Raw genomic sequence first — 15,130 nt, forward strand, 5'->3', positions numbered from 1 at the left:
CTGTTTCACATTGTCTTGGTATTATTACCTTGACACACCTTTGAGTCACGAATTCGAGCTGGGTTCATTCACGCTCTTGTGCAGAGCAGCAACCGACGGTACATATTATAATATAGAAAACTAGTGAGTACCCGGCGTTGCCCCGGTAGCCAAGTTACCCTAATTACTTAACTAATGACACCACTGGAAATTTGACCGCTGGCGCCGTTACTCCTTGTTAGCCACAATTTAATCTAGAAAGTCAATATAATTGCTTTAGCTTCATTGAGCATTGAGGCACTGTGCGTCGCCGAGGTGGTAGGGGAAGAGCAGCCCGGCGGTGGAGAAGCTGAACCCAGGGCTGGTCAGCTCCCGCCTCCGTCGCTCCGCCTCGACGTCCTCGGGCCGCTGCTCCCACACCACCCCGTCCCTCGCCTCCACCTCGTCCACCGCCGCCGCCCCGCCCCTTCCCGCTGGCAGCAGCAGCGCCGCCAGGCCCAAGAGCAGCTCCCCCGTCGTCACCGCGAGCGACCTCCTCTCGGCCTCCTCCGGGGGCGCCGATGGCTCCGTCTCCGGGTCCCGGCCCACAGCGGCCCGAGCGAGCGTGAGGCGACGGAACCACCGCGGCCGTGCGGGCACGGAGGCGGGGGGTTTGGTCTTGGGCAGGATACCAGAGACGGAGGAGGAGGTGGCGGCGAGGAGGAGGAGGCCATGCGGGCTCGCCGGCAGCCGCCGTCGTCGACACGTGTGCTCGCTCGTAGCATCCGACGACACACATCTATAATTAACTTGCTGTATCGAACGGCTTGGAAAAGAGAACTGTAGCTTCTACAGTAAAAACGCACCACGTGGCACCTATGCTCAGTTGGTATAAAAAACTATAAGTTTTATAGATGTGATCTTATTATCCACCATTGTCATACCCATGGATGATACCAGTAGAACTCAACACTATTACCCTACGGTAGTGACATCACCGCTTTTGACCATTGGGTGTTACCACTCCGAGCCTCTCTTAAGGCTCTGCTCATGGTTGCTAATCAAACTCAAAAGAGAAGAAGACAGCGCTGCTAAAAAGGTAACCACCAATCATCAATCATAATAGCCATCCAATAAAAATAGATTTTACTAGTTATTTTGGATAATTACTTAAATGTTTGTGTTTTGCTATGGATAAAAAGAAAAAATAACATAATATTTGTTTAAATTAAATTAAATCTTATTTTTCATGAAATATGTTTCTCACTTTTTTCTATATGGAATATACATCTTAACTTATTTTTATGTGACTATTCGTTTAGATATTATTGTTATGTAATATTAAAAAGTTCAAAGGATAATATAAAACACTTCAATAAAAATAGGTAAAAGTAGGCGTAGTGTGGATGATCCATTGCGCCATCGTCAAAGTCTTTAAAGAGTATAGACTTAAGCATATTTTGTTTGGCAAATCCCTTAAATCAATTAGTAGCAAGAATTCTATACTGCGAGATTTCAGAAAAGAAAAACAAAAACATATAGTGAGAACTGTAGCGATTTCGGACTGTTGGTACAATGTACAGGCTCTAAATGCTTTAATATCTGGATAAGATCCGCAGCTTGTACGACCCACTAGTTGATGTGCGGTTCATGTCACCCTGTCCGGTTGAGGATCAATTTTAATTTATGGACCGTTTAGATTGAAATTTTTTTGGGGAGAATTGTCACGTTAAATGTTTGATCGGATATTGGAAGAAGTTTTCGGATACAAATAAAAAAAATGAATTTCACGGCTAGCCTGGAAACAGCGAGATGGATTTTTTTGAGCCTATTTAATCCGTCAGTAGCACATGTTGGTTACTGCAGCACTTATGGTTAATCATGGGTTAATTAGGCTCAAAAGATTCGTCTCAAGATTTCTTTCATAACTGTGCAATTAGTTTTGTTGGTTCATCTATGTTTAATGATTTATTTAGGTGTCAAAGATTCGATGTGATGCTTTTGGAAAAAAAATTTGGAAATTTGTTACCTTAGGCCTTGTTTAGTTCCCAAATTTTTTCTCCAAAAACATCACATCGAATTTTTGGACACCTAAATAAATCATTAAACATAGATGAACCAAAAAACTAATTGCACAGTTATGCAAGAAATCTTGAGACAAATCTTTTGAGCCTAATTAGCCCATGATTAGCCATAAGTGCTACCGTAACCAACATGTTCTAATGACGGATTAATTAGGCTCAAAAGATTCGTCTCGCTGTTTCTAGGCTAGCCGTAAAATTCGTTTTTTTTATTCGTGTCCAAAACACTTCCGACATCTGATCAAATATTTGACGTGACGCTTGTTCTGATAATTTTTCTAAACAGCACCTTAGTCGATCGCTGGACGATTTCTTATTCATCACGCAGAAGGAAGCGATGACGACACTGCCGTCTGTGGGTTAACGGCGTATTGTTGCGGCTGTTTTTTTAGTCCGGTCCTAAAATAAATCTGTTTTTCAGTTTTTAGATATAATCTTTAACTCTTTATCTTATTTAAAAAAATATGATTAATATTTCTATTATCATTGAATGACAAAGCATGAATAATACTTTACGTGTGACTATTTTTTTATTTTTAATAATTTTTTTAAATAAGATGGATAGTCATAAACCGAAAAATAAAGTATTTTTTCACTCGTTTTCAATGTTTTTTGGGGCACGGTGGCCTCGTTCCGTGCCAACTCGTCACCACCAACCGGGCCAACCTTGCTTGCCGTTTTGCCTACCTAGTACAAACCTTTTATGATGCACACAACATTCCATTTCCGTTTTTGTTCTCGTGATTATCCAAATGATCGTTGGCAGCCAAAACTTGCAACAAACCAAACAACTAGCTAGCTAAATGAAGTGACAAACTGCACACAACTTTCTCATCTGAAATGTAGTGTCTGATCCTTACGCATTCTTCTTAGGCCGCGTTCGGCTGGGAGGGAGGAGTGGATTAATTATCTAGCGTGAAAAATTAATACATGCTTAATTAATTATTAATTATTTAAAAATATAAAATAGATTAATATGAATTTTTTAAACAACTTTTCTATAGAAAATTTTTATAAAATATACACCGTTTAATAGTTCGGAAAGCGTGCGCGCGAAAAAGAGAGAAGTTAGATATCTTATCCATGCTGCCAAACGCAGCCTTAATACTACCTGCAGTCATTATTGTACGATAGTTATGGCAGAAAAATATAACTATATTCAAGTCAATTTGGTTGGTCTAAAGGTCATGTATTCAAAAATGGAGGTATTATATTGATACTAATGTGTTTTTCTTCTTAAACATATTGACACTGCCTCTCCTGAAGGTGTGCTTATATTGGGTAGTAGGTAGGCAGTTGCTTGTCACTTTCTTTTCAATTAGATGGAAATGATTGAGCATCTTAAAGTTCAGTTAAAAAATGTTTCCCGAGCCAAAACATACAAAGCATTGGTAAATGAGTATCCCACATCTTTTGGCCCTTTCAACATAAACAGAGATGAAACTTTTCTGTTGGCTAAACACTTTTAGATGGACCCTATTTGGGAAGGAAGGAGGTGATTGTTTGGTTTTTACAGATAAAAGACCAAACGATATATTTGTAAAAAAATTAATAAATAAAATTTTAGATGTACAATAAAAACTATAAAATCAGCTTCTGGTTTAAGATTTAAGATTTAAATTTTAACTTATAAGTATAAGTAAAATCGAAAAGACGAGGATGAAGTCTAGTAGTGTACTCACCGATTGCTGAGTACGCACTACAACAGCTACCCAAACAACCCAAACAAGGCACCCACATCATATAGTACAACTGGTGATTAGATAAAGCTACGTCTTGCGGGGGACAAAGAAAGGTTGATGCTTTGTTAGTATCAACTTGCGGGGATTGTTCTCAAAAAACTTGCGGGGAAGATTCAGTGAACCTGAGACGGTGAGAGCAACGCTCCATCGATCAGCTGTAGAACACTGATAATAACTAGTGTAGTATCTTGACTTCAAATGGAAGCTGCTGATTTTCTAGCCATAGCAGCATCGCATATAACGCGGTCGCATTGCCGGCTGCTAGAGTGCTAGATTAACCTTGATCATGCAAGATGACGAAGCAAAGCTGCAAAAGCGACGGCATTCATGTTAAGTTCGGTGATTTACTCAAGTACTAAGCAAAGCCTTTGGGTAACCACCACCAGAGAAAGAAAATGCAGGCAATGCATTCCCTGTCGATGCAACATTTTTTCCTATGAAATTTCATTTAGGAGGTTAGGAACACATTGTATTCAGGTCCACTTATGGCATTGATAACTTGTCTCCATATCATCATCACTAGTAGGAGTACTAGTTATTAACACGATAACCATCTACACTTGGAATTATTACCTACATGAATTATTTGAAAAAGGGAATCAATGAAAGTTCAAAGTAAAGTCGATGAACGATAGTGAAATTGTCCCCTTGCATCAGCATCTACCAACCTGCACACGGCTGCAGGACCTGGCAGGCTCTAATTAATTTGGTTTGCTAATTAGGTCATTGCCTTATAGTAAACAAAGCCATATATACTCATGCCACTCGCAATTGTTTGGTCTGTGGATGGTGACGACCGATGACGTGTGACCGGCGGGCGGGCCCACCAGCGGGAGCGACGCCGCCGATACGTCAATCCACTCAGTGGGCGGCCGGCGGCCGGCCGCCCTGGTCCAACCACGCAGTTCACGCACGATGGAACGGCGCGTTTCCGTTTGGATCTTCTTCTCCGGCGTTGGTGGTCCTGGTCGTGGATGAATCGAAGCAGCAAACCATCATGCGGTGCAGTGGCGAGAGCTGGAGACCTGGAGACAGTTGCGTTATCCAGCGCGGAAATGCGTGCTCTGATGAAGAAATATATTGCTACCCCAGTAGTATGCAACTTGATAGATGCTCTCTATGATTCTATCCAGTTCTAGGGACCGTACGAGATAAGGTTGGGATTAGTTTAGTAGAGGTGTCATGTGCCCTGCATCCTCTGTTCCCAAGGACGAGAGAGGAATAGGATGGAGCCTATAAAGATAATGAAATCCATCTCTCTGTTTTTTTTAAATATAGTAAATCTTTGCTTAGAGAGTAATCAAGCAATCATGGTATCATCTTGCTGCGGAAACGACGGGTCCGTAGCATTGCCATTGTCAGCTCTGATCAGCACCGGCCACTTTGTCGACAACGATCTGCACACAGTTTTCTTTCAAGAGCAACAAAACGAAAACAAAGTAGGGTTGTGGACGATGCTTGGGCCAAGAAGGAGCACTGTTGCATATACGTGGGCCTTATCGTGCTCGCTGAAAACTTTACTGGGCCTACATTATGGCCTGTTCATTTGTACTAGCCCCGTCCGTCCGGCCGCCCCCTTCCTCTCGGCGAGGAGCGGCGGCGGGCAGAGAGACCGACGAGGCCGCGGCGTACTGCCGTCGACACGAATCAAACGGACATCGTCGCGGCGAAGCCGGAGGCTGGTCTCTCTCTACGGCTTCGATGTGCCACACCGTGCACATGCCCAAGAACTTCTGGCGCTTCGTCGATGACGCCGTCGAGAGGTAAGGTTCAAAATCCTGAATTCGCCCAACGTCCGATACTTCTCTCACCTGCGCAGGCCGGACGAGTTGATCTTGCGGCTGTCACCGTCACTGGAGATTGTCCGCGTCATGGATGAGATACCCAATACTGTAGTCTAGCCGGAGCATGGTTGATGTCTTGATGATCATGATTTGGTCAGGTTTACTCTGTTTACGATTCATAAGAGCTGTGCAAGAATAGCTAGATAGACAGGTGAGTCCGTGAGTGCATGGTGGTAGCATCTTCTGAGAACTGCATACTCTGAAATAAGGTTTGTCGGTTTGTAAATTACATATGTACTTTGTGAGTTTGTGGAGATTTGTAACCATCTTCAAGTAAGCTTGATAACATGAACGAATTTTAGTTTAAACCACTAAATTTCATTTTCCTGTAACTCTATACAGTACCTGTAATCCTGCATACCAGTAACTAAGAATGCTGTACTTAAAAGCTGATATTGAAGACATGAATCAAATTGCATGCTGACTTTGGATAGAACAGAATTCATCTTCCTGGAGGGTTTCCATCGTAGAGTTATCTTTTATTGCCTCTGTTTTTTTTTTGAAAATATTATTGCCTCTGTTTGAATTTAAGTGTCACTAAAAACATAATGTTGCTCCCATTGCAGATAAACTCGATCATGTTAATCAGGTCAGCCTTGGGATTGCCTGGCTGGGTAGAAAGTGGGTACTGTACAAGTCTACATGAATTGGAGAACGGACAGTTGCTGTCAATATACCATTTTTCCTCGTTGAACTATTCATCTTGGTTTTGCATTCCTTGTTCCAGTTGACTGTATGCAACCTACTCTCAGCAAGTGATATCATTGTTTGGTAATATTACTTGTTGTGAATAAGATATAATTGTTCAGTATATATGGTGTTAATACACGAAACTTTGTTCAAATTCTCGGGAATACCAAACCGATGATGGTTTGTTGAACGAAATTTTCTCTCTTGCATGTACAACTGAAAATAGGAAACATGGATATATGATATTGGTCCGAGTGAATAAGCGTATGTGCTCCATGTCATCTACAAATCTACAATATGCTTGCAAGTGTATTTCTACATGTTTTTTCGTCCAAATGTCATTCTGAATTGCCATTAGTTTAACTGCCTACTTGCCCCTGTGGTGTGCATAAGCACTACCAGAGTTCCCCTTACCGTTACTGCCACGAAAACCGTGGTACCGCGCTCCCGCGGATCCCGCAAGGTAACCGCAAAAACCGCAACGAATTTGAAAACAAAAAATTTGAATTCAAAACGCACAGTAAACGTGGTTACTAACCGCGGTAAATACGTGCTGAAACAGCGCAGCGTATGAGAACGGCGGAAACCGTGGTTTCCCGCGCGGTTTTTGCAGCCAAAACCGCGGTTACCGTAAGGAAACCGTGGGTGTGATGTCAAATACAAAAAACATTAAAAAATCTTAAAAAATATATGAAAAATAGGAAAATATTTTATGACTATATTTGTGAGTTGTAACATAGGAAAAATAGAAAAATAGAATATGTTTTAGAGAAAACAAGAAAATTTTCATATGACCTTTTCTAAATTCTTGATATTGCAACATACAAACATACACCGTCATATGACTCATATCACCCTTTATCAAATAATTCACACCTATAACAAGTAATAACTTCATTTTAATTGCTGCGTCACAACTATAACTACTACCATTTATTACTAACGCGCACATATAATTTTTCTCCATACATATTTTCCATATATTCATCGTTGTATATTTGTATTTCAACATTATGAATCCTAGTGTCTAGTGTAAATTAATAATGACTTAACAACAAAATATTCTTAACCATCTTCCTTTGAAATGTTATTTGCAATAGGCTTTGTTTTAATTTTGTTTCCCGAAATTCTTGTTTATGATTTTTAATTACGCCGGAAATACATTTTTTTCGTGAATTTCTTTGACAAAACTACATTATATATCAACATATACAACATATACATTTTTTATTAAATTTCCTCAAATTTTTTAATTTCTCCTCAAATTTAAACTCGGTTACCGCGGTTTACCAAAACCGTGCCTCTGCGGAGGGCGCGGTTACCGCGGTAACCGCGGTTTCGGAAACCCTGAGCACTACCGGCGTGTGGTGGTGCCTTTTTTTTTTCTTTTCTTAATTCCATCAGTGCTAGACAGCTTAGGGGGTGTTTAGTTGGTGAAATGAAAATTTTTGCATGTCACGTCAGACGTTTGATCGGATGTCGGAAGGGTTTTCATACACGAATGAAATAACGAATTTCACGGCTGGCCTGTTAACCGCGAGACGAATCTTTTGAGCATAATCACCTACTAATTAATCCGTCATTTTCGCATGTGGGTTACTATGGCACTTATGGCTAAGCACCTACTAATTAGGCTCAAAAGATTTATCTCACGATTTCTCACGTAACTATGCAATTAGTTTTTCGTTTTATTTATATTTAATACTCTATTTAGGTGTCCAAAGATTCGATGTGATGTTTTTTGATAAAAATTTTTGGAAACTAAACAGCCCCTTAGTTGCCTTTGTGGCATTCCTGTAGCTGTCCTGTCATTTTTTCCCTCATGTATTCCTTTTATTTTATTCACTAAATTGAGTCTCGGCGTTCTAATATAAAAATCAATCTCATTGATCTGAGGTTCTTGTATGGCTTTTTCATGTTGGTAAACGAAAAATAATTTCTAATAAAACGTTTATATACATAATCTTAGTGATCTGAAAGTCAAACTAGAAAATAAACTACGATAAAAAACTTCGAAATTAACTCTAAATTTAAGACTAGAAAATTTAATTTTGGCTTATAAGTATAAATAAAACGAAAAGGTGTGAGTGGTAGAAAGCTGCATGTGGCTATTTCGATCTTGATCTTGTGCCAAGTTCAATGAAAATGCTATGAACAAAGCACAGACCAGGTCTCTTGTGGATGTATAAGGGTGCTCGGCCTCTTTCACTTATGCTTATATTTATAAGTCAAAATTTAAATTTTTATCTTTAAATCTAAAGTTGATTTTTAGTTTTTTTATCATATATTAATTTATTTTAGATCGCTAAAAACACGTCTATAAACATTTTATTCATAAATTGTTTTTTAACAGACATGTCGTTTCGTTTTTTGCCTCGAAAAACAAACAATCACCGCCGTTGACTGTCTAGAACAAAACAATCCAATGGATAATTGAAGCTAAAACGGTCCAATGATTAGTTATAGGTTCAAGAACATTGTCATCAGCACAGAGATGTCCCCTTCGTTCCAGTCACCAAACATTAGCTAAAAAAATTGTGCCCCTTGCTCTAATCCAGTTGTGATTTGGGCCATATGCAGTGGACTGTTCAAAAATAAACCCCGTGTCTGTTGTCCCCACTCTAAGCATGTTTCCTGAATTCTATAATCTAATCGAAAGTTGAAGAACCGCAATGGAAATTCTATCTTAAAATTGCGTCCTCTTGGTAGCAGTACTGTACTGCTGTACTGTAGTACGGAGCAGTTGGTAATGAAGACATGTAGTAGGAGCAGGTCAGCAATTCAGCAGGAAAATAATTTTGTCACGCGCCTAATCTCGACGCACAAGCGATTCGTGTGGTCAAAGTTGAGGTCCAACTCTCCAATACGCTCTCAAGTCTCAACTCAACAGCTCGTGTGAACGCAACGCCCAACGACAAAAAGGGAGCGTAGATTCTGCGCTGACAGGCGGGCCCCAACTAGGATGCAGCCGAGCTGCCGAAGCGCGTCCGTAGACTCCTCCGTACTGGAAGTTGCTACGAACCGACGCCAGCTGGCATTTTATTACCTCGCCGGGAAAATATTAATTATATATTTTTTTAAAATAAAACAAGGAGCAAAATGTTATACGGAGTAAAAATAGTTTTATCGTAGGACGAAGAGAGTATGGTCCTATGGGCCCACACGTCAGCCTTACGCCTTTGGACCGCGTCGTCTCAAAGATCTCGCTCCTTTCGGCCCGGCCCGCCGCTTCCCCTTTCTTGATATCAAATTCACCATTTTGCCGGTGGGGCCCACATGTCATTGGCACGAAAAGTCCAAACGCACTCCTCCAACTGCACCCGCGGACGTGACACCGCCACGCTGACTATCGTGCCCCACAAGAAAAAAAATCCGGGACCCACCACAGGACGGGGAAACTGCACGCGGTAATGTTCGTTGCGACGCTTTTGACCGACAGGTGGGACCCAGCTTCCGGGGCCCACAGGCCATTGAACAAGGAAGGGATTTGTAGTTTAGCGCGGCGGTGCAAAATGGGATCGCATAAAGTATTTTACGGGCCACGCGCCCTTCGTGATCTCAGGTATAAGTAACCCCTCTATTAGTCTACTCGAACCAATTTTTTCTCCCACGCAAATTCAACACACAAAAAAAGAAAAGAAAAAAAAATTAAGCCGAACCGAAATCCCCTCATCCTTCTCGTCTGTTCGTCCCGTCGTCGCCGCCGCCTCAATCTCGAAGCCTCGGCGAGGGCTAGGGTTTCTGCGTCTCCATGGGCTCTAAGAAGCGGTCCCCTCAGCATCCCGCCGCCAGCGACGTCGCCGCCTCATCCCCCGCTCCATCCGTCGGCGGCAGCGAGGTCTCCGGCGATGCTGGCGCACCGACGGCGAGCGGCGGGGCGGTGGTGCCGAAGCCGTCGGAGGTGGCGCCCTTCCTGACGAAGGTGTACGACATGGTTTCCGACCCTGCGACCGACAAAGTTATCTCGTGGGCCGAGGGCGGCGGCAGCTTCGTGATCTGGGACTCGCACGCCTTCGAGCGCGACCTCCACCGGCACTTCAAGCACAGCAATTTCACCAGCTTCATACGCCAGCTCAACACTTATGTGAGATTCCTCTCTCGATCCCCGCGTCTCGTCATTTGTTCAGTTATTGTGCCCCGTCGTTTCGTTGCAAGGCGCAAATTTGGTGTCATTTCCAGTATATTGGATGAAATTAGTAGTGAAAACTAGGTTCTGCTACCAAATTGTTGTTTCTTGTCGCGGATAGACAGCAATCTCGTTTGCAAGTATTAATTTGCAATAGCTTCCGCTTTGTTTGAATTGTGATTGCGTGATTTATTTTCGCTTGGTACCATTTTCTCATATGATGTTACTTTGTTCGATTATGTGTCTTTTAAGTTGATGAAATTGATGGTGTATATTTCGGATTAGTAATCGTTTTGGAGTATGTTCAAAGCTGTTGGTAATATATTGGTAGTTTATCTCAGTAGGCATGTGTTATGGAATCTCTTGAATTAGATGCTTTTCTTCGTCTGGTCGTAGAGACAAAAGACGATTAGCTTCTGTGGTGGCTTTCTACTCAACAAAAACTTCTAGTGGTACATAAAACACATGGCATTGAGGACATATATTGTTTCTTTGAAACCAGTATCTGTTCTGTTAATGTTTTATGTAGGTCCCCATTAATTTGGCCATATATGTGTTGACAATAAACAGGTGTGCTAGGTAGTTAAGTTGAGTTTTTTCAGTTAGCATGAGCCCACGGTGTGTGTTTAGCCGCACGTGTGAGTCGGAGTCCAGGTAATTAGGATGTCCGGGTCTTGAGGCTTAGGCTAAGTTGTTATTGAGTCGAGTCTGTGTTGTTTTGCTATTTATGTTAAGAGAAAGCCTAAAACTGCTGCAAGTATGTGAATCCGCTACAGTAATCGCTTGTGTGTGTGTGTTCTTCGTGTTTCAGCTAGTGATCTCCTGGGATTCCTGACAGTATGTGAATCCGATAGCTGGCTGTAGAAGCTATGCTAAACTGCTCCTAGCTTAGCAAATTTCCAAGGGATGGGCTTGTGTTGCAACTGTTGCCATTTCTGCTCCTTTTAAAATTATTTTTCTTATATATGTTATCTATTGAACTTCAGAACTAGAGAAAAGCATATTGTCACTCTTGTTTGGCTGAAAGAAATGCATGATTGGTTTGCTGACATTTTACTGCCATTATCTTCTTCTGTGTCATTTCCCTCTAGGACATTGTTTTGCTTGAAGTGGGCTTTCCTTTTCCCAATAAAATTTGTTTGATGAAATATAAGATTATGAATATGTTCTTCCACTGAACCATGGACACTGAATGTTCTGCTCTTGACAGTTATCCTCATTTTGACTGCTGGATACACTGGACTCTTGCAATTGCTTAATGCGAAAAGGACCCGACTTTTCTTCATTGGGTTGCTTTCCTGTATTTAATGTTTTTTTGAACCGTTTATTTGTTGCTCTTTGCTAATATGCTCTGTAAAACTTACTAATGAATCCTGAGCAGTGAAAATTTCCGTGGAATCTGTAGAAGCATTACTTCATCTGTTTTCGTTGATATTCTCTACGCTGTATATTCTTCTGGAGCATTCATTTATATTGGGTGAGCTAACTCATGTTTCCTATCATAATCAGGGATTTCGTAAAGTTCACCCTGATAGATGGGAGTGGGCCAATGAAGGTTTTATTATGGGCCAAAAACATCTTTTGAAGACCATCAAGAGGAGGAAGAAGTCTTCTCAGGAAGCACCTAGCGAGATACAGAAGGCTACTGTCAAAACTGCACCTGGCACTGAAAATATTGAGATAGGAAAATATGGTGGCCTCGAAAAGGAGGTTGAAACCCTTAAGAGGGATAAAGCTCTTCTCATGCAGCAGCTCGTAGATCTTAGGCACTACCAGCAAACATCTAACCTTGAAGTTCAGAACCTAATTGAACGGCTTCAGGTAATGGAACAAAACCAGCAGCAGATGATGGCACTTCTAGCGATTGTTGTCCAGAATCCTAGTTTTCTCAATCAGCTTGTGCAGCAGCAGCAGCAGCAGAGAAGAACCAGCTGGTGGAATCCTGATGGAAGCAAGAAAAGGAGGTTCCATGCTCTTGAGCAGGGCCCTGTAACTGATCAGGAGACATCTGGCCGCGGGGCACAAATAATTGAGTATCTTCCTACTGTCCCAGAAACATCTGGTCAAGTAACTCCAATGGAAGGAGCCATTTGTTCACAACCAGTTCCAAGTCCTGCAGTTGCCACACCCATGGACATGCAAACAACGTCTAACATTGGTGATACTCTTGGTTCATCTGAGGAGCCTTTCACTGACAATTCTACATTACATGAATGGGATGATAGTGAAATGCAACTTCTGTTTGATGATAACCTGGACCCCATACTTCCACCATTTGAGAATGATGGCCAAGTCGAGGCTCCTTTGAGTATTCAAGATTATGATTTTCCGCAGCTAGAGCAGGATTGTCTGATGGAAGCACAATATAACTGCAACAACCCTCAATATGGTAATGGTAATGACTAATTGCTGTATGCCCTATGTTCATCACTTTGTAGAAAACAAGTCCGTGTCATTTAGGTAGGTCTGGATATTCTAGGTGCATGTTTCGTGTCAAATGCCAAACAACGTGCTTCCATTTTTACAGATAATCTTTTATTTTGGTCTGTTGTGCTAGGATTTGGCAAAGATGACATGGATCCTTCTCAGCCTATTCTTTGCTTAATAATATCCTTTTCTGCTATTCACTCAGCAGTAGCTATACATGCCTGACCTCTTTCTTGTTTCATCAGCTGATGTCATAACCGAAGCTTGATTGGTGGTCCAGCAGCACATTTGGCAGTAACATTAGGTGGGTGCAGGTCCATTTTAACATGAGAAGAATTATCCCGATCTGCTTTGTTTATGGAATGTTACTTTGCATGTGCAAAACCAAACGGAAAGCAGTAGCACCCTTGTTTAATTCCTCTTGTTGTGTTTCTTTAGAATTTTAGGACAGTGTATGTTGATGCCTTCATCCGTGCAACCCTGCAATCGCCTCTTCTGAGAAGAATTGCCATCGAAACCATTTTAAACATAGTATGACCTTTAGCTCAATGCTGATTAAATCTCATGATTGTTGCAAAAAAAAAAAATGCCACCGGCCTTTCCTTTTAGATAGATTCCCAAACATATGATCTCTTTGTACGACCGATTTTTGTTCCACAGACTGATCCAGCTTCAACGTCAGCAGGTTTTCGGTGACCAACCTCAGTGCGCATGAGATGAGCAGGCAGACGCCTTTGGCATCCCGGAATGGCGTGGCCAGAGGGTGTACCGATGTATTATACTGACACAGAGGAAGATTGTAACACTTGTTGACCATATATGAACTGCTTTACTTTTTCGAGGCATTTGTTTGGACTGGGGACTTCTTTTTTGTAGTTCTCATCGTCTTACACTAGCGATGGCTGCTACCATCGAATTCGTTTGATGTATATACTTCGTTTTTTAAAACATGAGCAGTTTTGTAACTTACCCGCTGTCTTACTTTCACTTTCGCACTTACCTCTGCCTTTTGTACTCGATCTTTATAGATAGTCTATGTAGAGGCGCCCTGCAGATCAACCATCACTACATATTTCGAAATAAAGGCATAAACATCAAGTAGGCGCATCTGGTGTAGTGGTATCATAGTACCCTCCCACGGTACTGACCGGGGTTCGATTCCCCGGATGCGCATTTTTGTTGGTTATTTCAGTCTTGCTTCTCGCTTGTTTTTTTTATTTCTATTATTAGCATCATTGAGTGTTCTTCCTCTAATATTTTTTGGCACTATCGATCCACTGTCCTTCCTCTTATGGGGTGGTCCTCGGTTTGTTCCGAAGAGAAAAAAGCGAAATAAAATATCTACAAACAAAAATAATTTATGAATAAAATTTTTATACGAGGGAACTATAAAATCAGCTCAAAATATATTTTTTATGCTAAATTTTAGCTTATAAATATAATAAGAAGTCAAAAATCGACCGGATGTTTTGGGCACTACTGAACCATGATATCATCTTCAGAAACATGCCAGCGTCTATCACAAATATCGTGAGACGATCATGTATAAAAGACTCGAGACAGTAGTTATCTCCGGTTGGAAACACATTTGCTCCCTACGTGAAACTCGGTCTCTAACTATCCGATGTAATGGAATTTAAGTGGAGAAACTCTTCGCTGTGGTGATCTCTGCGGACCTGCGGCTGCGGTCATGGTGGACCTAACTGTCGAGAACGCCTACGTCCTCCGCGCGACAGCCTGCTGATCCAGCAGCACGCCAACTCGCAAAAGCCCAAGGATCTAGCCCACGATGAATGATGGTCACTTTGGTCAGCCGACCTCATCCTCGGCGGTGGCCACGCCTGTTAATATGCTGTGTTCTTTCTTGATAAGATTTATCTATTTAATAATATACATAATATAATTAACTATCATAAAGTTAAAAATCTATTTAAAAACAGAAATGATAAAATTTATATAATTTTCATGAAATATATTTAATAATTTGAGGAACATGTGTGCAAAACTGAAGAAAAAACTAAAATACACTATCTTGAAAAACGCAGCTTGCTTGTTCCAACTCTCTACTGGCCTCACCCGCACTATACTCGTGCCGGTCGTGGCTCGTCAGCACGCCTTATCCCGTGCTTGTTTTGTTGGGCGGCATTGGCAACGAGCCTACCTATACTCTTTTCGCACCGCTCGGTGGCAAAACAGACGGCCGTGATCGCTCCCAACCGACGGCCGGGATGAGTCGGATCCAACCTGTCGCGTGGAGCGATC

The 15,130-nt window shown here is 41.7% G+C and overlaps 1 protein-coding gene and 1 non-coding gene across 5 annotated transcripts; both read left to right on the forward strand.

Annotated features, from left to right (window-relative positions):
• The first annotated feature begins 9,921 nt into the window (after positions 1 to 9,921).
• On the forward strand, positions 9,922 to 13,918 carry LOC102708604 (heat stress transcription factor A-9). 4 transcript variants are annotated; one of them, XM_040522703.1, is made up of 4 exons: positions 9,922 to 10,399; positions 11,951 to 12,836; positions 13,114 to 13,172; positions 13,551 to 13,918. In XM_040522703.1, the coding sequence occupies exons 1-3, from the start codon at positions 10,067 to 10,069 to the stop codon at positions 13,134 to 13,136; spliced, it is 1,242 nt and encodes a 413-aa protein (XP_040378637.1). In that variant the 5' UTR covers positions 9,922 to 10,066; the 3' UTR covers positions 13,137 to 13,172; positions 13,551 to 13,918. The 4 variants fall into 4 exon arrangements, with proteins under 4 accessions (XP_040378637.1, XP_040378639.1, XP_040378636.1 ...); XM_040522705.1 differs by having other exon boundaries at positions 11,951 to 12,830; XM_040522702.1 differs by having other exon boundaries at positions 13,554 to 13,914.
• A 52-nt stretch (positions 13,919 to 13,970) lies between these two features.
• Positions 13,971 to 14,041, forward strand: TRNAG-CCC. The gene has a single exon. It is a non-coding gene; the product is annotated as a tRNA-Gly (tRNA).
• The last annotated feature ends 1,089 nt before the right edge of the window (positions 14,042 to 15,130 follow it).

This window comes from Oryza brachyantha, chromosome 3 (genome assembly GCF_000231095.2).
Source record: "Oryza brachyantha chromosome 3, ObraRS2, whole genome shotgun sequence".
Taxonomy (NCBI): domain Eukaryota; kingdom Viridiplantae; phylum Streptophyta; class Magnoliopsida; order Poales; family Poaceae; genus Oryza; species Oryza brachyantha.